At 42.9% G+C, this 21,435-nt stretch overlaps 1 protein-coding gene and 1 long non-coding RNA gene across 2 annotated transcripts; both read right to left on the bottom strand.

Moving 5' to 3' along the window:
- Window positions 1–1,629: 1,629 nt before the first annotated feature.
- On the bottom strand, window positions 1,630–7,387 carry LOC118703767 (protein FAM170A). The gene is made up of 5 exons (XM_036410938.2): window positions 7,318–7,387; window positions 4,161–4,301; window positions 2,723–3,419; window positions 2,302–2,360; window positions 1,630–1,739 (listed from the first exon to the last, which is right to left on the bottom strand). The coding sequence occupies exons 1-3, from the start codon at window positions 7,385–7,387 to the stop codon at window positions 2,749–2,751; spliced, it is 882 nt and encodes a 293-aa protein (XP_036266831.1). The 3' UTR covers window positions 1,630–1,739; window positions 2,302–2,360; window positions 2,723–2,748.
- Window positions 7,388–8,564: 1,177 nt separating this feature from the next.
- LOC123651217 lies at window positions 8,565–19,592 on the bottom strand. Its single transcript, XR_006739771.1, has 2 exons — window positions 19,216–19,592; window positions 8,565–8,880 (listed from the first exon to the last, which is right to left on the bottom strand). It is a non-coding gene; the product is annotated as an uncharacterized LOC123651217 (long non-coding RNA).
- Window positions 19,593–21,435: the final 1,843 nt, after the last annotated feature.

Below are 21,435 nucleotides of genomic sequence, written 5' to 3'. Positions count from 1 at the left end.
GTACCTACCTATATAGTTTAAGAAATTTGGCTCTCAAAAGAGATTTCAATCGTTGTACTGTTGATATTTGGCTCTGTTGACTAATGAGTTTGCCGACCACTATAAGCAAAATAAGCCAGCCGGAGAAAGATAAGTATTACATGATCTCATTCATTTATGGAATATAATGAACAACATATAATTGATGAACAAAAATAGATCTAGAGACAGAGAAGCATCAAACAGATCATTAAACCTCAGAGGAAGGTGGGAGGGTGTACTGGAGGGGAGGGGTGGAATAAGAGATCAACCAAAGGACTTGTATGCATGCATATTAGCATAACCAATGGTCACAGACAATAGGGGGTTGAGGGTCTGTTCTGGGGTTGGGGGCAGGCTGGGAGAAGTCAAGGGGGTGGGGAGGAGACTCATGTAATACTTACAACAATAAAGAATTTTTAAAAATAAATTAAAAAACAAACAAAGTCCTATGGAAGATCCCCTACACATCCTGAAAAAAAAAAAATATCCATGGGACTGTGGAATTAAACTTTATTCTGCTTAAACTGGGAAAAAGCTCTGAACTTCCAATTATTTCCTTCTAATTCCATCAATCTTTCCAAGGCCTGGCTTTGGCTCCCTATTCAGATTAGGAATACACATTATTCCTCCTCACCTTTTAGACTTTGGAGAGCCTCCCACATCAAAATGTCTTCAGTGTCTCCTAGGTGGCTTGAGGTACAGTGGGTGGTAGAAGTGGTGTAAAGATGAAGTTCAGAGGTGACAAAATCAAAAACCTGAGAGGCTAGAATGAGAATTTATTTACAAGTTATAATATTAATGTTACAATTGGAAATATTAGAGCAAACTCATAACACAGCGATCTTCTCCCCAAATTCCAGATTGTGGTCAGATAGCTTTTTTTTTTTTTTTTTTTTTTTTTACTTTGTAAAGGAGTGTCACCATCTCAGGAGGACCCTGTTCCATGGACAGCTTCAAGACTGAGAAATTCCCCCTTTGTCTTGGGGTTCCCTTGTGAAGCCACAACTAATAGTCAGTCCTTTGTCCAGGCCACGCCTAGGGAGGCATGCAAACCACCTTCCAGTCCTCTGAAGGTCCCCTTCCCAGTGTTTTAAATCAAGACCCATTAGACCTGGCTTCCACAGCCCCTGCCACTTTCCAAATGCATCCTCTGAACCCAGTGTAGCTGTCATGGCCCATGTGAAATGTGACTGTTTTCCAGCCTTGAAAAACAGTCACACAGAAGCCTCATCGATCCCAGGAGACTGGATACTGTGCCTTCTGGAAAAGGATGGTGGATATCTTTGGTGTTTATGGAAAACCTCATTCACAAACCACTAGAGAGACAGATGTAGATGGTGGATGATAGATGATAGGTAGATGTCGGATAGATAGATGGCTAGATTAATCTAAATAAAGAATATATCCACTAGGTATAGTGCCAAGTGGGTACTAGAAATATGGGGGAACACTTTGTAAAGTATATGATTGTCTAATCACTATACTGTACACCTAAAACTAATACAAAATAATATTGAATTTAAACTGTAAATTAAAAAATAAACATTTTAAATATTAAAACAAAATTTTTTTAATTTAAAAAATTTATCCAGGAAGGTTTTGCAAAACAGCCTTTATTACATATGATGTTTATGTGTTAGATTGAGTACTGGTCCCTTCATCTTCCTTCATACCACTGGCATTCTGTCTGCTACTAACTCCAGGGTCCTATCTTCTCCCTGGAAGTGAGAAAACAAAAGAGGCAGAAGAGGAAAAGACAAGAAGCGATATGGACTCAATTACCCTTCACTTAAAGCTCAGAGGCCACACATACTACAATGAGTTTGTTTCCAGATCAACTACAGCAAAATAAAGGTTCTAGAATATTTCCAGATCACTTATTACTGACCTCATTTGCATGTATTTCTGTCTACACATTCCATTTTTTCCCAAGGAACTCTGTCCATAAGGCCATAGTGAGATCCCAGCTCAGGCCAAAGACTCTCAGTCCTGAAATCTCTGGTCCTGCTGAGCCCCCTGTCCTTTCTTCAGACCACTCCTGGCCCTGGAGGGGCACTTGGTGGAATTTCCTCTTAGGGTGAGGTCAAACATGGAGACTGGGAGAACTCCTGTAAAAATTCTCTACTTTCTCAATAAATAAAGGGGATACGTTCCCTGGAAGTGTTGAGTATGCCACAAGTTGGTACAGCTCCAGAGGCACCAGGTAACCCAGTGCAACCTTAGGTTCCTCTGGGCCTTCATGAAATAGGCTCAGAAGACTGTGCCAGCCTCAGGCCTTACCTCTCCCAAGAGGAGGCCACACCATCTTCCAGGATCTTCTGGCCCAGGAGTCTCAGTTGCTGTGAGGAAACCAACACAGAGAAAGACACTTAAAGAAGAAAGGTGCTCTGTTAGCCCTTGGAAATTCTTGGAACTTCCTGCAGCAGCTGAAACACTCGGGATAGATTCTCACTTAGTCAGGACTTATTAAATGCCTGGGCAACATGCATTACCACCCCAAACCCACCCTTTCAGTTGTTCCCTGATGTGATATAGCCCCCAACTCTCTCATTGAGGCAGAGGCCTGGATTGGAGAGAGTACTGGCTTGGAGAAGGCACACCTCCCTCATCAGACCCAGCCCCTGCTCACTTCCTATCCTTTGGAGAATGAAACATACAACCTGGACATGGGTTCCAGGATCTCCTCAAGCCAAGGTCTTACACTGTGGGCTGCTCCTCCTCGTTCTGTTATTCTCCTTGCTTCTCTTCCTTTCTATCCTTCTTCACCTCCTCCTCCTCCTTTTCCCGGATGCCCTCTGATTCCACATTGCTTCTCAGCTGAGCCATGGTGAGATGAAAGACGTGACAGCTGAAGCCCTCCCTGATCCCAAACTGGACATGCTCCTTAAGGATCTCCAAAGTGGGGAAGACCCGGCAGCAGGCCATGCACCTAAAGCCAGTCTCCATAGTAACCAACCAGTCAGGTGTCTTGGCCCTGGGTCTCTCCTCAATTGTGGGCAACCCTAGTTGGCTGTCTGTCTCTGCTCGTTCTTCGTGCTCTTTCACCTCCCTGCTGGGCTCAGAGAGGAGTTTTCTGGTGGACACGTCAGAGGGGGGCGTATCTACCCGCACGTCCTCAGGAAGTTTCACTTCTTCCATCCTCGGCTTCTTTTTTAGTGACTCTGAGGTATCCTCTGTTTCCCAGGAGATAGCCACACCTTTTTTCACTTGTACTTGCATGTAGTATATTTTCATGCCCCTTTCCTCTTTGTTTATATACTGCGAGATCACACAGGTCTTATAGGATGAAGGGGACGACAGGGAGACATGTGGTAAGAGGGGAACAGCCTCCTCTTGTTCCTTAATCTGGTTTAGGGTTGATCTAAGTTGGGCACTCTCTTGATGTAATCTCCAGATTCCTGGAAAAGGAAATTAGAAACATAAGAACATGTATGGGGCATGCGGAAACTGAGGAATCAAGTATGAATAGTCAGGATACAGGCTAGAGGGACTATGATGTGATGTAGTTGTGTGATGAGCTTGGTGCTTGTTCATATTATGGGGTAGTGTATCTGGTGTCATCTGTGGGCTTTTGATTTGTGTGTGTAGGGATATTGGAGAGGTGCCTGTATATAGAGGTGTGGAGTATGGTGGTGAAGGCTGTGGTCTGGGGAATGTTGGCGGGGTGTGTGCTATGACACCAATGTGAGTTTGTGTTATCATTGCTGTGATATTTGTGGAATGTGGGAGAATGGCATCGTGGGTCATGTGATTGGGTTTTGTGTGTGTGTGCTAAGAATGGATATCATGGAGTGTGGTTGTAGATGTGAGCTGTGAGGGCTTGGGCTGAGGAACTCTGTCCTTCTCTGGAAGTAAAGGCAAAGTTCACATGTTCCTCTGAAGGTACTTAATCTGGTCCCTCTGCCTGTACCTCAAGCCCACACCTTTCTGGCCCTTACTCTGAAACTTGCCCCCTGTGGTTGTACCAGGGCTCACACTCTCCTATAGTGAGCTCATATCCAAAATCTAACCATTCTGCTATCCGCCCCAGGCTCCTTCACAGAGCCCCGATCATCTCTGATTGTCCTGGGTCTCCTCTGAGGTTCATGCTTGGCTCTGTGTGCCTCCTGCCATGCACCCAAGGAGGCCCACACTCTTACCACTACTGATGAGCTTGAGTGGAGAAGAAACACAGGTTAAGTAGTCAGAGGTAGAGGAGATCTCCCCTACCCCTGGGTCATAGCCTTTGGCCACCTCGGTTGATCCAAGCTGAAGGACATCGTTTTGTGACTTCGAGATTCCTGAGGAAGGTACAAAAGTCTCAGAGAAATGTTTGTGAATCATTAATCTGTCCAAAAATATTTACTGAGTGGCTGGCTTTTGACAGGTGCAGTGAATAGACATGGCTTAGACTCTGAATCTCAGTGGTTATTTCAGTATTTAGTTATAATCAACAATTACTTTGTTAGTATCTTGTTAGGATGTAGGCCTGAGTGGTGACTGTGAATATGTCAGAAGTGTGAGAGTGATGTGTATCACCTAAGCCAGTGGTTGGCAAACTGTGGCTCTCGAGCCACATGCGGCTCCTTGGCCCCTTGAGTGCAGCTCTTTCACAAAATACCATATGTGGGCACGCATGTACAGTATGATTGAAACTTCATGGTCCATGCACAGAAGTTGGTTTTCAGCTCTCAAAAGAAATTTCTTTTCTTTTTTTTAAAATATATTTTATTGATTTTTTACAGAGAAGAAGGGAGAGAAATAGAGAGCTAGAAATCTCGATGAGAGAGAAACATCGACCAGTTGCCTCTTGCACACCCCCTACCAGGGATATGCCCGCAACCAATGTACATGTCCTTGACTGGAATCGAACCTGGGACCTTTCAGTCCGCAGACCAATGCTCTACCACTGAGCCAAACCGGTTTCAGCAAAAGAAATTTCAATCGTTGTACTGTTGATATTTGGATCTGTTGACTAATGAGTTTGCTAACCACTAACCTAAAACTTTTTTGTTGTTAATCCTCACCCAAGGATATTTTTCCATTGTTTTTCTTTTTTTTTCCTTTTTCTTTTTTTATAAGAGAGTTGAAAGGAAGGAGGAAGGGAGAGAGAGACACATTGATTGGTTGCCTCCCACACCTGCCCCAACTGGGCTGGGGATGAACCTGCAACCCAGGTATATGCCCTTGACTGGAATCAAACACAAGGGCCAATGCTCTAACCATTGTACACCACTGACCAGGGCTCAGCTAAGCCTTTGGTAAGTGTGGGGATGTGTGGTAAACGGGGTAGAAATGTCTGTATCTATGTTTATGGAGAGTTTGTGTGTATGGTTTCTGTTCACAACTCAGGATTGAGTGTGGCATGTAACTTGATTATATCATATAGTTTGTATTTATGGTATATATTCACTCATTCATTCATTCATTTGCAATGTTCAATGAGCAATTACTATGTATCAGGCACTAATCCACTATTCTAGGCTTTAATAATGCTGAACATTAGAGCAAGAAGACATAGACACTAAACAGAAATGCAAGAACTATATGATGTGTCAGCTGGTAGTAAGCATATAAGGGTTTAGAAAACAAAAATACAGGACACCAGTTAAATTTGAATTTCAGATAAACCATGAATAATTCTTTAGTGTAAATATTCCCATGCAATGTTTGGGTTCTAATATTTGGAACATACTCACGCTAAAAAAATTATTTGTGAATTATCTGAAATTCAAATTTAACTGGGCATTCTGTATTTTATTTGGCAAACCTGGTAAAGGTTGGTGAATCTGCTCTTTGGTTGTTTGTGCAAAGTGAGTCTGGTATTACCGTACAATGTGTTTTGTGGGTGGTGTGTATGACATGTGACTAGTTCTTATAGAAGTAGAGATAGTTGAAGCTACCTGTGTTTGCATGATAGCTGGATCCAAATCTATATATACAGTCCCTAGAGTGTGGTTTGGTAAGAAAGGATGGTATACACAGGAGTTGTATGTGAACGTAGTATAGGAGTTATATGTGTATACACCTATATACTCTGTGTATTCTTTAATAAAAAGTTGTGTGTGGAGATGTGTAATTTTTTTTCTCCATCCCAGTGTACATGGATGTGTATGAGTGACTGTCCATGGAACATCCTTCACAAGAATTCTGAATATCCATATTGAGTGTCACCAGGCATGATTATAGGAACCTTACCATACAGACTATATATCCAATGAGCTCTCTGTCCCATTTTATCCATGAGCAATTACTAAGTATTTGTGCATGTGCACCACACATGCACAAAGACAAAAAATATCCTGAAGTGTACAGGACGGGGATAACCATTGCCTTCCGCCTCCTGTCTCACCTGCTATCTAAACATCTGCCTACTGGCCAGGCCTCCATTCCCAGGGCTCATTCAATGGTCTTTAGGACCCTGGGCCTCCTAGAGACTGCTGGGCTCCAGTTTGGACAGAATCCTGGAGCTGGATCTCTGAAGTGGGTTCCATTCTGCCCCACCTTCTACATGTGACACACACACACACACACACACACACACACACACACACACACACTTCTCAGGACAAGCTACTAGTTTACATTTAATGCATGCAGTCACCACGTGGCTTGGGAAGTACATTCATGGCTCTCAGTGCTCCCTGACATTTCTCACCCTCATCCATTTGGTCTTAGTCTCTGGAAGGCCTTTCGCTTCCCTTGATCTCTGGGAAGTTCACCCCTGTGGATTCACTCCCATGGATCAACTGGTAAATACTTCCTGCTGAGAAATAAAATCTCCTGCTTTCAACAGGATGCCATCCCTAGACAACAATCTCCTTTCAAACAGGCATTTCACTTCTCCAGCTATTTCCAACAAGGCCTTTAACTCATTGAGCTTCACTTTGCTCTTTGGTAAAATGCACAGGACAACGCATCAGCCTTTACACACCACACTCCTTGACCCAGGGATCCCAGGGTCATAACAAGCAAAGAGAACAGAGAGAATGGGGGGACCGAGAAAAGCTGCACCTCTGAGCCTGTACAAGCAGAACCCCATTGGGCTCCGAATCCAACGTAGCTCCAGATCGAACAACCCCGGAAGAGTGCTCAGGCCCTCAGACCGGCAGGGTGAACTTTCCATCTGCCAGGGCATCTGGCCTCTCCATGCCATCTCATGCCATGGGGACCCTACAGATGGACAGGGCAACACCGGGTGATGCCAGGTCTCTCCCTCCCTACTTCATAGATGCATGTTGTCCTCAGACCCAGTTCTCAGAGAGTGCTCAGGCTGGCCTCCACCCTTGTGCCTCCGACAAGTTACTCAGCACATACCTCTTCCCCTCTCATCAGTTTCCTGGGACTCATCATTTTCCAAATGTTTCCTCTTTTGTCGCTGTTTCATACTACTAGCAAGAAGAGCCCCCTAGAAGATGCCTAACATCCAGCTCCTCCTTCTTCCTACAGGTTGGCCCTCCTTGGCTCGCAGGAAGTCCATTGAAATGGTTTAGTACAAATGAAAAGAGGTGAGCGTCTTAAATGGCTAAAGAACTCAGACCCCTCACAGAACTTGCAGCACTGCCCAGTGCTCTCTACAGAGCAGGTTCAAAGGTTGCCAAGCCCACAGCAGAATTCTCCGACCTCAATGATGACCTTGAGCATTCCATGGGCGGAGGCCCATTCCCTGTCACTGCACAGACACCATTGTCAAGAACAATTATTTTTCCCAGTGGAACCTCTCCCATGAATTCAACTCTTGCATTTCCAATTGTGGCAGGATATACCAAGATGTTTATCTGTCCCTGTTTATTTCTCTTTTTTCCTTATTTCCACCCCTCCCCTTCGGCATTCAAGTGGGTAGCAGAGGTGGGACACGGCAAGGCTGGAAGCAGGAACAGCCATCTTTGCTTTGTCCCTAAAGTCCCAGGATCCATAGAAAGAGAGGCTGCTTGGGCAGAAACAGAACAGAAGCAGGACTTTTGAAACTAGCTGTTCCCTTCTTACCCTGCTAGTGTTGAGAGTGCTAATTCAGTCAGAGAGAAATGTGTAGGGATCATGAAGGAGAGGCTTCTCAAGTGTGACTTGGGGGGGCTGGGGGGGGTGCCAAAAACTCCAAGAGGAGATGGCAGCTGTATTGTGCACACAAGCAGAATCTTGGCAACCTGTCCCACCCATGCCAACCCTAGACAACAATCTCCTTTAAAACAGGCATTTCACTTCTCCAGATATTTCTAACAAGGCCTTTAACTCATTGAATTTCACTTTGCTCTTCAGTAAAATGCACAGGGCAATGCATGGATCTCCAGCATCAGCCTTTACACACCACACCCCCTGGCCCAGTGACCCAAGGGGTCACCAATCCTAAAGGAGGCATGGCCACCAAGCTGATGGGCATGGAAACTACAACTGTGGGCTCTCATAAACAGTGACCATGCTCTCGCCCCCAACCCTCAAGACCAGAGTCTTATATGCTTTCCAAACAGGAATGGGTGGAAATCCAAACTGGACACCTGCAGGATCAAGGCTTAAAATACAAACTAAGTGGAGTTATAAAAAAATGTTTCACATTGTTTCTTGCACACCTCAGCTTCTGGGCTGAAGTTCATACCAGTTATAAGTGGCAACCCATCTGGATCCTCCTGAATCCAATCTAAAATTAGAGACACCTCATTGCAAGGCCATGGCCAGGATCCACAGGGAGGACTGGTGTGCAGGGAGGAGGTGAACACTCAGAAGTCACTGCTAACATTAGAAATGCCCAGCGGGCTAAGTGGGTCCACATCCAAAAGGGCACCGCAGAATGTCTTAAAGTCTCAGCAGAGGGAGGTGAAGGCAGGGCAGATCCAGCCTCAGGAGGGTTCTTGGGTGAGATTAGCCTTCCAGTTTCTTGCAGAATCCCTAGGAAAGAAGGGACAAGGAAGATTTTTCAAAACCTTTTGTAACAGAAATGTTCACACACGAAGTAAAGAGAAGTATATAGTGGGAACACGGCTTCATAAACCCATCACCCATTTTCAACATTGTCAATAGTCTCGTTCTTGTTCTTTACACACACAAACACATGCGCACACACACTAGCATCCTTTTAGCTTAGGGGTGTCGAACTCAATCAGAGAAGGGGCCAAAATCTAAAATCCAGCCTAAATCGCGGGCTGAATGGTTTACTGAACAGTCATAAACTGTCATTGTGATGGAAATGCAGCGGAGTGCAGTGATGACAGCGCGCTGCGGGCCACATTGCAAGGCCTGGCGGGATGGATTTGGCCCGCGGGCCTTGTGTTTGACACATGTGTAAATAGCTTTTTGTCCACTACTTTCCTTTTAGATGTGTGTTAGTTGTTTTTTGAAGCAAGTCTCAGACATCACATCATTTCTCTTTAAGTGTAGCAGTATTTATTTTCAACAGACTAAAAGATTGTTGTTTTTTTAACAATCAGCAATATTATCATTATCTTACCTAACAAACTTTGCCACAATTCCTCCATAGCACTTAGTAACCAAGCCATACTCAATTTCCCCTTACTGTGTTAGCATGTCTTTTTCATGCCTGGTTCATTGCTTTTAAAATCCAAGCAAGGTCCACATGTAGCAATTAATTGATCTACCTGTTAGTCTAAAACAGCCCCCTCTTCTTTTTTTTGCCATTTATTTGTTGGAGAAATAAAGTTGTTTGTCATATAGAATAGTCCAGTTTGGAGTTGGTTGATTATATTCCTGTGATGTCATTTAAGATATTCCCCTATTACCTGTACTTTCTTATAAACATGTAATTAAATCTAGAAAAATTATTATATTTAGATTCAATTTCTTATTGTTTCATTATTACTTTATAATATTGAAGATGCTATTACCCTCTTATTACACCATAACAAGAAGCACATAAAGTCCCATTTTTAATATTAAGATTGATCAGTGGTTTCAGGTGCTGTCAGCTTGATCCCTCCATGATAATATTCCCATGGCTAGGAGTTCTGCTTCTCATTGTGCTCATTTTGGGTCCGCGTTGACAAAGCTGCCACTACCTGAAAATTTGTCAGTCATCACAGTAGAAAGAATTCTGTGGAGTCTCGCACTGGCATCAAATGTTCTGGCTCAAAGTAACAGACATTGCTTCCACCCAAAATTGTTGACCACAGTCTCATCATGTGTCTCCTCATTTTCTAAACTCCATAAGCAAAAATAACATGGCCATTCCTAAGGAATAGCACCAAGGCCATATAGAAAAACCCTAATGCTCCATTTAAATATAAAATGTGACAAAACCATCAAGCTGTGCATTCATGAAACTAGGGCTAGAATGCAGATGGCTTGGATCATAATTCAGAACCTTTCCACCATGCTGTGCTAGGATTTTCACACCAGGACACTGTAGTTACAAGGCATTTACTTTGTTTTATTTATTTTTTCATAAATAGGGTCAGGAGAGAAGGGTTGGAAGCCCATAAAACACTTGCCTTAAACCAAAAAGCTACCGCAAAATAATTTCACTGCCTTTGGAAATGTTTAACCTATTGAAGATTACATGCCTGGGAGGCTTTTATATTCTGAATATAGGGAATACAAAGGAAATGGTCTTCTTAAGACTTCAAGAAAGAGGCAGAAAAACTTTTGACTCCCATTTTGTTGTTTCGATTATCTTGTTGACACTCCCGGTCTTTGAGTAATAGTAGTGGCAACAGCCAGCGCTGAACCAAGATAAAAGCATACTGTATATAATAGTGTGGCAGCCCCTGCAGAACCATGTGCCACACTACAGTCATTGCTTTAGCTCAATCCTATTTGCTCATGGGTCTGTGCAAGGTAATAAATGGTTCTGAAACATTTATTCCAAATCGCTTTTGCTCTTGTTACTTTAAAGATAACTTGGCTGTGAAATATTTGCTCCATGGTGCTTCTCATATATGGGAAGAGGATTTATGCATTAAGATATGCCTGCCTATTTTGCTTCTGCAGATACAATGCATAGCTAATGAATTAGAGGCAATCTTCCACTCTTCCCCTAATTGTTGATAAATGAGTGTCTCCTTCCCGACCTTTAGTACATCCTGGTCAGTTATTTTCTTAAAGACTATTATTCCCCACTTATATCTTTAAATGGCTTCCCAATATGAACAGAGGAAAATGTAAAATATTCAACCAAACATACGAACCCCTGCAGGGTTGAAAGCCCCTGCTGGGTTTTCCAGGCTACAGCACAGCACTCATCTTCTAGCCTCTGCTCAAGCAGAACAAACCGCCCTCCCTCAGACAAAACACGGGCCCTTCCTGGCATCATTTCTTTCAAAAGCACAAATTTTTAAACTATAAGTTGTTTTGATGCTCAACTAAAATCCCACTTTCACCCTGGCTGAGTCACTCATTTGATTGGGTCATTGTCCCATGTACCAAAAGGTTGTGGGTCCAATTCCTGGTCAGGGCACATATCTCAGTTGTGGGTCTGATCCTTGGTCAAAGCACATGTAGGAACCAACTGATTGATGTTTCTCGCATTCATGTTCCTCTCGGTCTCTCTCTCTCTCTCAAAATAAATAAATAAAGTAAATAAACACCCTACTTTCTATGAGAAGCCTTTCTAGATATCCCAGTGAGAAATGGACTCCACATTTTCATAGCTGCTAGTTGTACCTCTGATAACTCTTCATATTCTGTGTTCGGCCCATCTATTAACAAATGTGTCTGATTTCCCCACAACACAGGGAACAAACCTTGAAAATAGAGGCCATGGTTCCTTATCTCTGATTTTCCACAGCTCCTTGCACTTCACATGAGCTACGCAACTTGCTCCTCAAACTGTCTCCCCCCCCCAAAAAAAATTAAATAAATTGCCAAAGTAGTGAATCTTCTTTCTCCCTAGGCCAAACAATGTCCTGACCAGGTGCCTCTTTCATTTTCCCCAGGCCAGCACAGAAATGCCAGCTCTACATTAGCCCAGACCTGACCACACCATGACTTGAACTGTTACAGAGAACTGGAATAAATCAAGCAATGCTCAGTGAGTTTGGAGTCACACTTTATTCACTGTGGTGGGCTAAGAGAAAATGAATTCAAATTCTAAGCAAGGCTACAAGCAGAACTTCCCTTTTTATTAAAGAGCCAGCCCTATGTGCACTTAGTGGTTATCTCACTGCTGGCCTTGAAAAGAACACATTTCTATCTAATTAAAAAATACACCTGGAGTGGCATTCAGAGTATGGGCGTATCTAGTCTCTGGCCTACAAGGTCAGACAGCTAAGTTTATCTTCCTCATTATTCAAGCGAGCTAAAGCAGGCTAGAAAGTAATGTTATTTTTTTAGAATAAGAGGCTATCTAAAAAAACAGCAGAGAATCCCAAACAGTAGTTTTACAAAATAGGGGCTAGCCTTCTCAAAACCAAAGGGAGAGAGCCCTGCTCATCCTGAGCCCTGCTCACCCAACCCCTCATCTCCATCTGAAATATTTTCCCCACTGCCTAAAATTTAACCTTAGAGATTCAGTACCTCAAGTAGTTAAGCTTCAAGGATTTTTATTAAAATACAAATAACTTACTGAGAACTGATAACTTATCTTAAATCATTACCAGCCCCTGTGGAAAACAAGCTGAGAATTGCACCATTTTTAATAGGGTCAGAGATGTGAAGATAGGGCAAAGAAAGAATGATTCATTTGATGGAGAGGAAGATGTTGGGGGCAGTGGTGAGAAAGTACCAAAAAGAAGTATTTGGCCGAAACCGGTTTGGCTCAGTGGTAGAGCATCAGTCTGCAGGCTGAAAGGTCCCGGGTTTGATTCCAGTCAAGGGCATGTACCTTGGTTGCGGGCACATCCCCGGTAGGGTGTGTGCAAGAGGCAACTGGTAGATGTTTCTCTCTCATCGACGTTTCTAGCTCTCTATCTCTCTCCCTTCCTCTCTGTAAAAAATCAATAAAATATATTTTTAAAAAAGAAAAAAATGAAAAAAGAAGAAATATTTGACTTCCTTATATATTTGGAACAGACCAGATCTTCCTAAGACGGTGTCCCATATGAAGCAATGTATTGAGATCATAAGACATGCATATCCATTACAAAGTAATAAGGTTGACAAGCTGAGTTGAAACTTATGGAGTTCAAATAACTACATAGTAATCAAACTTTAATTATAAAAGAGCCCAGGAATTGGAGTAAAACCCCAGTTGTCAGGACACCTTCTTATCAGGGTCTTTGCTGCTTTACAGGCAGTCCTCAGGTTACGCTGGACTCAATGAATGAATGATTTCATTTCGTGGTTACGTCACCATCTCCCATTTATTTATAAAAAATAAGTTCCATCATTTCGACATATGTACATATGTGCTTTATGTTTTTTATTATTTATTTCCCACAAGTAAAGGTCAGGAATTGTTATCTTTCTTTTAAATTTTTTACTGTGTCACTTCATTACTGCTGTGCGTGTGCTCCATGTGAGTGACGTAGGTGCGTATGTAGGGGGTTCTGACTTACAGGGAAAATCTCATTACGTGGCACTGCAGGAACAGATTTCCAATGTAACCAGAGGACCTACTATACATAAATTACAGGCACGGGAAGCAAGCTTATAAGTAGGCTCAACCGATTTCCTGGTGTCTAGGGATAATCTGACATGAGCCCCATTTTCCTCTAAACCCATTTGGTAGGGTCTTGAAAATCTCCATGAACCTTTGACATCAGTTCATAGAAGTAAAAGGGATTAACAGACTCTGACCAAGTTCTTAAAGTCTCTTCCAAAAGATAGTCAGTATTTCCATAATGAGGAAGGGAAGTGCCTGATAATTTCAGGCTAAAAATGCCCGTTTTTCTATGAATCATACTCCTCTGCTGTTTAAAGAATAATGAAGAAACCTGCTCCTAGGGGTGACAACTGAGGTCACTGAAGATTAAACGTTACTATGAGCCTATCATGTCTTCCCCAAGGAAAGTAATGAAATGGTCAAACCCGACTCCTTTTGCTGGAATAATTTCTGAGTGACTCTTCAGCTATAGGACAAGAGCAAAAATCTTCCATCAATTTCTTCTAGTTCTTAAAAAGAGGTAAGAGTTTCAAAACAGTTGACAATTCCTACCTGACACAGAGCTGGAACAGTGCAGCTAGTGGATGGGTAATTTTTAAGGCTACTTTTAATTGTGTGTGAAACCCTTTGAATGATTCTCCCTCTCTTGGGTATCCTGAAATTTCCATCTCATTAAAATGTGGAAAATATTTCAGGTTCTATCTTCTCTCAGAGGGAAGAGGCAGCCACAGTTTCACAAACCTAAAGTTAGACTTTGTACGTGCAGCCAAGTTAGACTTTCTCACTGTTGCAGCCTGACAATACCAGAGACCTGATTTGAGACTTAATAAAATCATTGTCAAATAGCATTTGTAAGAACGCAGTTGCAATGAGATGGTGCTAAGTTGAGGATAATGAATTATGCAGTTACGGCTGCAGTCCTCTGGGTGTCTACAGTATAAGACAAGCACGTGGATATATAGAAATGCAAAATAAGAATGGCAGACAAAATTAAAATGGTCCAAGTTACTGCTCTGCCTTTGTGGATTCTTCCATCCCCTGTGACCCATCCATCCCCAAAAAGCGTATCCCAACCCTGGTGACCAAGGTAGAGGCAGAGCCTGAACATGGAGTCCAGCAGCTGCTGAGATGCTCATGGTTGGGAAAGACTTTGATGTTTGTGAAATCCAATCCCCACGATAGCCTTGAATTTCCTCTCCAATGGCTCTCCCAGGTAGTTACGAGACCTAGGTTCCAACACTTTCAGGAGCTGGGGACCCACCACTTTTTAAAACACACACATACAATCAAACTCTACATATCTGGGTGAGTATAACATAAAATTCTTCCATGTGAGGACAAATCTACTTCCTCAGAACCTTAGGACAACAGAGAATAAGTTTACATTCCTCTTCCATAAGACACTCCTTCTAATATTGGAAGACTGTTTTCTAGGCCCTTCAAGGCTTTTTCTTCAGCCACACCCCTTATTCCTCCAAACATCCAGGTTTCATTTCCCCTTTGCCCTCCATTCTCTCCTGAATGTGTCCTAGTTGCTTTATATTTGTCTTAATGTATATTCACCAAAACTGAACACAGTATTCCAACTAAGGACTAGCTGATGCAAAATAGAGTGGGGTTCTTGCCCCCTCAAAAGGACTTCTGCTAAGAATGGCTTTTTGTTAGCCACATCAGACTATTAACTCCCGCTCAGTAGATGCAGCCACTTTGAAGTGGCAAAGTCAAAATTGAAACCCATTATTTATTACCAAGTGATGATATCCTGCTCTCTTCTGCCCCTCACCAAAAGACCATCCATAAGCCTCACTCTACAAACATAAAAGTTTAAGAAATGGATGAAGTTTTCTGTTTTTCACATTCCTTTTTAAAAAGCTGAAAATTGTTTAATTTTCCCAGGATTTCTCAAAATACTCCAGGTCAAAATCATCTCAAAACATTATACAACGTGGTGAGCTATTGTAATTATATAAACCTTTAAATTCCACAAAGTTATATAAGTTAAGCCATTAAATGTCAACTAGTAGCCTAAATTAATAGTAAAATGTAAGGAAGCCTGGCCAATGTGCCTAAGTAGTTGAACCTTGACCCATGATCTAGGAGGTCACAGTTCGATTCCTGGTCAGGGCTCATGACCAGGTGGGGGCTCAGTCCCCAGCACATGCCTGGGTTGTGGGCTTGGTCCCCAGTAGGGGATGTGAAGGAGGTAGCCAATCAATGATTCTCTCTTATCACTGACTAGAGGCCAATGCATGAAGATTCATGCAAGAACAGGCCTTCATTCCCCTTGCTGCTGACACTGCCTTCACTCCTCCCAGAGCCATCTTTCTGCCTTCCTATGCTGCCCAGAGGCCCAGAGTAGCTGAGGCAGTGTGGAATGCCTGCATATGCAAATTAACCCCCACCTTTGTTGGGTTAATTTGTATACTCACTCCAGATTGGCTGGTGGGCATTGGGAAGATACGGTCAATTTGCATCTTTCTCTTTTATTAGATAGGATGTTTATATCCATCTCTCCCTCTGAAATCAGTACACACACACACACACACACACACACACACACACACACATATACTAGAGGCCCAGTGCATGAAATTTGTGCGGGGGGGGGGGGCGGGGAGGAGGGTCTCTCAGGCCAACCTGCACCCTCTCCAATCCAGGAGCCCTCAAGGGATGTCCTACTGATGGCTTAGGCCCATTCCCCGGGGTTCTCTGCTCTCTACAGGGTCTGCCTGCTCGACACTATGGTGACAGGCAAGCAGGCCCTGCTTGCCCGCTTGCCACCAGAAGAACTGAAAGGACTGGGGGACTCCTAGGGGTGGGTTTGGTTGTACTGCCTGCCTGCCGCTCCTCCAGCAGGGCTGAGGGGACTGGGTGTTGCCATCTTGTGGCTATGGGTGCTGCCATCTTTGTGATGGAGTGACAGTCAATTTGCATATTCTCTCTTTATTAGATAGGCTATTAAATGAAGAGGAAAGGGTATAAGGCTCTCATTAGAACCACCTGAGGTTGAAGCTCAGTTACATTAATAAAGAGCTATTGGCCAGGACATCTTATTCTGAATCTCTTTACTTTTCTATCAATAGAAATGGGGATAATACTTCATCTTGCCATGTCTTAACTAAGGTGCTTGCCACAAACCTAGTTGATGGAAGCCGGGCAGTAAATGGTGTGTTTCCCCTCACTGCACATATTACTGCAGTTTATATCTCATTTCCCTTAGTAGACCACTAGCCCTTAGAGAAAGAGAATGAGACCTGCTTGTCTCCAGGTCTCTCATATCCTCGACAGCTAGCATGAGTAGACACACATTCTTCTTGAATATAAATGTGAGCATCTGGCTTCAAATTCAGTCAAACATCATGCAGAAATAACCACATTTCTCTTCTGGCCTCTCAGCTTCACAAGGGATATTTGAAAATTCCCAGGGAGCATCTAGATTATCTATTAGAGAGATAATAGACTCTCCTCGGGTCTCAGGCCGTCATGTTCAAATGATGCTCTAAGTCTCATCTACTTGGGAAGCAGGTGAACATTGACATTTCTAATATTTTTTATGTTGACCCAATTTTAAGCTCTATTTCTCTCCTAAAGTAACGGTGTTCCGAGACATAGCTAAAGCAGGAAGGGCCAGAGGAAGCTGATGGGGAATGGCACATCTGATACAACCAATTTCTGACCTAAAGGAAAGTTTTGCTGGTCTCTGGTGTGTACCCTGAGCAATAAAATTAAGAGAGTTCACGCCCACACTGCCGCCGCCGGGCTGAGGTAATTGTTACTGTTATGGCTTTAGCAATGTGAGTGGGAGAAGATGAGAATTCTGAAAGAGACTGTTTACTGGAAAGCATCCCAAATATCTCATTAATCCGCTTTTCATTTGGCAGACTTTCCTTCCATTAAAAACGCCATGCTCTGCGGTTTGTGACAAAGCAAAACTGCCCCTCAGAAGGCGAAGCAGCCAAGTGGAAAGGGCTGGGACTTTGGAGCGAGTCAGACCTGGGCTTGATTTCTGTGTGTGTGGTGCTGACTTACTCTGTGCCTGTGGGCAGCTTTCCTTGCCTGTTAAGAGTCTCAGCCTTCTCATCTGTAAAGAGAGAATCACTGCCCAGTTGCGGGCCGGAAATAGTTGAGATCAGCCCTAGGACCCTGGGCATGTGTTTGTTTGTATGTTTATACTTTATGGCTCAGATGGTCATCTTCAAAATGAAGATCGTAATAGTACTTGCTTCCCAGAGTTGGTGGTGAGGATTTAAATGAGTGAATTAGGTAAACTGAATAGAACAGTGTCTGGCACAGAGTGAGTACGATGTAAGTGTTTGTTAACATCCTCAGTATCAAGGGTTAAAGGATACATGAAAAGGGGGCCTTGCACAGTGACTCGCCTGATAACTGGGAGATGCTGCATAGATGTCAGGAGACACACCTTCCCCACGGCGAGAGGCCCACAGGAGAAGCGTTGCATGAGGCTCTGAAGAAACTCCTTGGGTGGGAGGACCTTTTCCACAATTCTATACTTGGAACTTTGGAGAAAGAGGGTTAATGTAGATCAAATTGGTTTACAAAGAAACAGACCGAAGGAAGTGGAAGACGACGGTCGGTAAGGGAGATGGAGAAAGGATAAAGAGGCACAGTCCATGAAAAGGAAAAATGGCAAGTTTTCGGACACACCCAGATTACTATGGTTTGTTTGTTCCCCCACATCATGATGTCTTTTAAGAGCTCACTCGTTTGAGAAACACCTGCCTACAGAGTTCCCACTGTCAGGTGGCATCGGACCCTCTTTGAGGTTTTAATAAAGAGAGAGTAAAGGCCCAGCCAGTATGGCTCAGTAGTTGAGCATCAACCCATGAACCAAGAGGTCTAGGTTCCATTTTGTGATGGAATTCTGGGCCCCTCTGGGAGCTAATAGGTATCAGTCTTCCAGGAAATACTTGCAAGTATATTCATGAGGAACCAGGGAAGGGCAAGGTAATGGTCTTAATGTAGTGTTTAATGATTTTGGCTTTGTCCATGGCCTAAGTACCCTGTGGACTCACATCTCAGTGCTAAAAAGAGAGGGCTATCCATCTAAAATAATAAAGGGAAAATGTACTCATCATCCTGCCCTGTTCTGAGATCCATGCATATCCCCAACGGGGGAAGACCAGCATTATCCCACCTCTACCTGGCACATTAAGAACTTAAGAAAGGAATCAGAGTCTGGCAGAGGCAAGCATGGTACCAGGAGAGGGTGCCCAGTGAGAGCAAAATCTGTGTTTCCCGGAAGGCAACCAGCCTGCCCACATGGGAGCTGGAGCAGGAAACACATCATGAAATCCACAGGAGGCAGACAGAACTGGACAGCACACAGCAGACAAGCCCTCGGGACACTGTTGGGGGGTGGATGGGAGGACATTAGTATTTGTAACAGCCAAAAGAATAAAAATCTAAAACCGCAGGTTATTACCATTTACGTGACCCCTTTTAAAACTCCAGGCTAGTGTGGCCTGAGAAAATGAGCTGACATGGGTAATATCACCGCCTTCTGTTCCTTTAGTACAATTTAATCTGCATACAATGTTATAATGAGGATCCCTGGTGGGCTGTGCTCATCCGGACTAATTCTCTTCTGATGCCGGTGCTAGCAGGAAAAGAAACATGATTCTTGATTCTTAGAATTTAATTATGTGCTGCTCGCCATATATTAAAGTAATTCAAACTATTGTACCAATGGGATATATGATTTGTGTTACTTTTCTTATAAGTGAGATGGGCTGGTACTGAATCATCTGATTTCTCAATCAGGGTCCCTTGCAACCAATCACACACTTCTGAGAAATAGCAGGTCAGAGTTAGAAGCACGGTGTGTATTCATGAAAGAATTTCTCTGTAAAGAAGCAATAAAGAACTGTTAAATCAATTAAACTAGGAGGCCATTAGACGGAGGTGGTTCTAATACCTCAGCATTCTATGCAAGCAACCCAAAACCTAAGCCTGTAAATGCCTACAGTTAAGAAATCAAAACCTAACGACAACCAATCACAAACAGCCAACTCAGCTTTCGAAAATAATATAATTGTTGATAAGCTCCAGCCAATCAGATAACCCCCTTGCTTTGCTTCCACATCTTCTCTGTAAAATTGGTTCCTATTGGCAGAGCTCCTAGCCACTTCCCATTTGACAGTGCCCAATTCAAATGGGTTTTTATTCAAATAAACTCAAAATTTTTAATAGGCCTCAGTTTATTGCTTAACAGAACTAAGCAACACTAGTCCAAAAGAGAACCCAAAAAAAATGTTCATTAGTATTAGCTGGAGACTAGCCTTAACCTGTCTAGACAGGACCTCAGTCTAGAGTTAAAAACAAAACAAAACAGAAAACGTGCAGGTAAGATCTCCTATAACTTTCCTCAGAGTTCTTATGAGGGCCAAAAAGTGGTCATTTGAAACATTTTTAACCAATAAAGGATCATAAAAAAATAAATAAATAAATAAAGGCTATATAGTCCACTAGGGTAATAGAATCTTTGTTTTCAGGTAAGTTAACATGCCTGCTACCTGAACTGTTGTTAAATAACCATATTCAACCAAGTAAATTTAAAGATCTAATTGTCTATATTCAGTGATTCATGAATGGGCAGCGTCCCATCTAGTAAAGAGAAGGCCACACTCCAAGGGGTTGTACAAATAAAAGGTTTTTATAGGAAGAAGGATGGGGTAGGGGAGCTATTAGCAAACAAAAGAAAGGGTTAATTTTAGACCAGGACATCATTTTGGGGGGAGAAGGAACCAGCAAGATCTTTACCTAGATTCTTTTTTTTTCTTTCTTCTTTTTTAATTGGGGTTGCAGAGGGCCTGCGTGACACGTTGCCCATTTGGTGTTGACCAGAAAATTGCAGACGGGTAGATTAAGATTACATTCCCGGTGAAGCTTGAAATGATAGGGGCAGAAATAGAATATCGGGGACTAGCTATTAGTTATAAGAAATATTAATTGGTCGTTTTGGTCTGATTAAAGAAAGCACATTCTAACCTGGCTGGGGGTTGTACACAGGACCCAGGAGCTAACCTGGAAATGCAGCTCCAGGACATGGGAGTATCTGAGAACTGCCCATTGTCATAGAAAGATTAACAAACTCACTGAGGAAAGGAAACCATGGAGTCCCATGCCCCCAGCCCTTTGCAACCCCTCAGCCCACATTGCCTAAAATCTGTAGCCATTATAGCCATTCTTATTCCTTTTGCCTACTTCCTCATGTGATCTTTGTATTTGTACCCCATATAAGCAGCTGCTGGCTTACTGGGTGCAGGGCAGATTTTGGTGGATGACCTGCTGCTTTCCCATACTGTAGGCAGTATTGGAATAAAGACCCATATATGATACAACCCTGTCTCTGCTTAATTGGCTCACGTAGTGACAGGCAGCCCAGGCCCATTGGCTGTTGGATTTCAGTAAGGCAATAAGGTCAGGCATTAAGTCTAGGTTAAGTATCATGGGCTTCAGCACAACAGAAACCATTTGGTGCCTGTGGTTTTCTTTTTAACATTGTGATTTAACCAGTTAAAAATTTATAAAATATACCACTCCAGCTCATAATTTTCATGTGAGGACCAAATCCCCTCCCATTACAGTTTCTGGGCAGTTTTAGCTGATAAACGCCTTAGTGGTGCTGTTTTATACTATTGGATATTAAGCTTTCTTTCAGAAAACAAAAAAAATACATGTGCCAATACTAAGTTGATTCTGCCCCCGTTACCTTAAATGCACATGGGTATCTTCTTAAGAAGTTTGCAAATCAATATGCCACCAACGTAGTGAAAAGCGGCCACACACACTAAATGTGTGACTAAAAGGAAGCATCCTTCCCAGGAGAAAACCTAGTGGCTTTCAGTGGACAGAATAAGAAAGAAATTAAATTAGAGTTGTGGGTGGTGACAGCAGAAGAAGTAGGTCATCCTTTTAAATGCCATTTC

This window comes from Pipistrellus kuhlii, unplaced genomic scaffold, assembly GCF_014108245.1.
Source record: "Pipistrellus kuhlii isolate mPipKuh1 unplaced genomic scaffold, mPipKuh1.p scaffold_m20_p_4, whole genome shotgun sequence".
NCBI lineage: Eukaryota > Metazoa > Chordata > Mammalia > Chiroptera > Vespertilionidae > Pipistrellus > Pipistrellus kuhlii.
The sequence above is the reverse complement of the archived record's forward strand: the minus strand, read 5'-3'. Positions and strand labels throughout refer to the sequence as shown.

Bases quoted from the DNA above. Each gene is read 5' to 3' on its own strand.
- LOC118703767 (XM_036410938.2), bottom strand. From the start codon at position 7,387: ATGAAACAGCGACAAAAGAGGAAACATTTGGAAAATGATGAGTCCCAG. The intron at 4,302-7,317 runs GTATGTGCTGAG...TACCTTCCTCAG, and splicing joins AACTGATGAGAGGGGAAGAG to GAATCTCGAAGTCACAAAAC. The intron at 3,420-4,160 runs GTAAGAGTGTGG...TTCCTTTTCCAG, and splicing joins ACTCAAGCTCATCAGTAGTG to GAATCTGGAGATTACATCAA.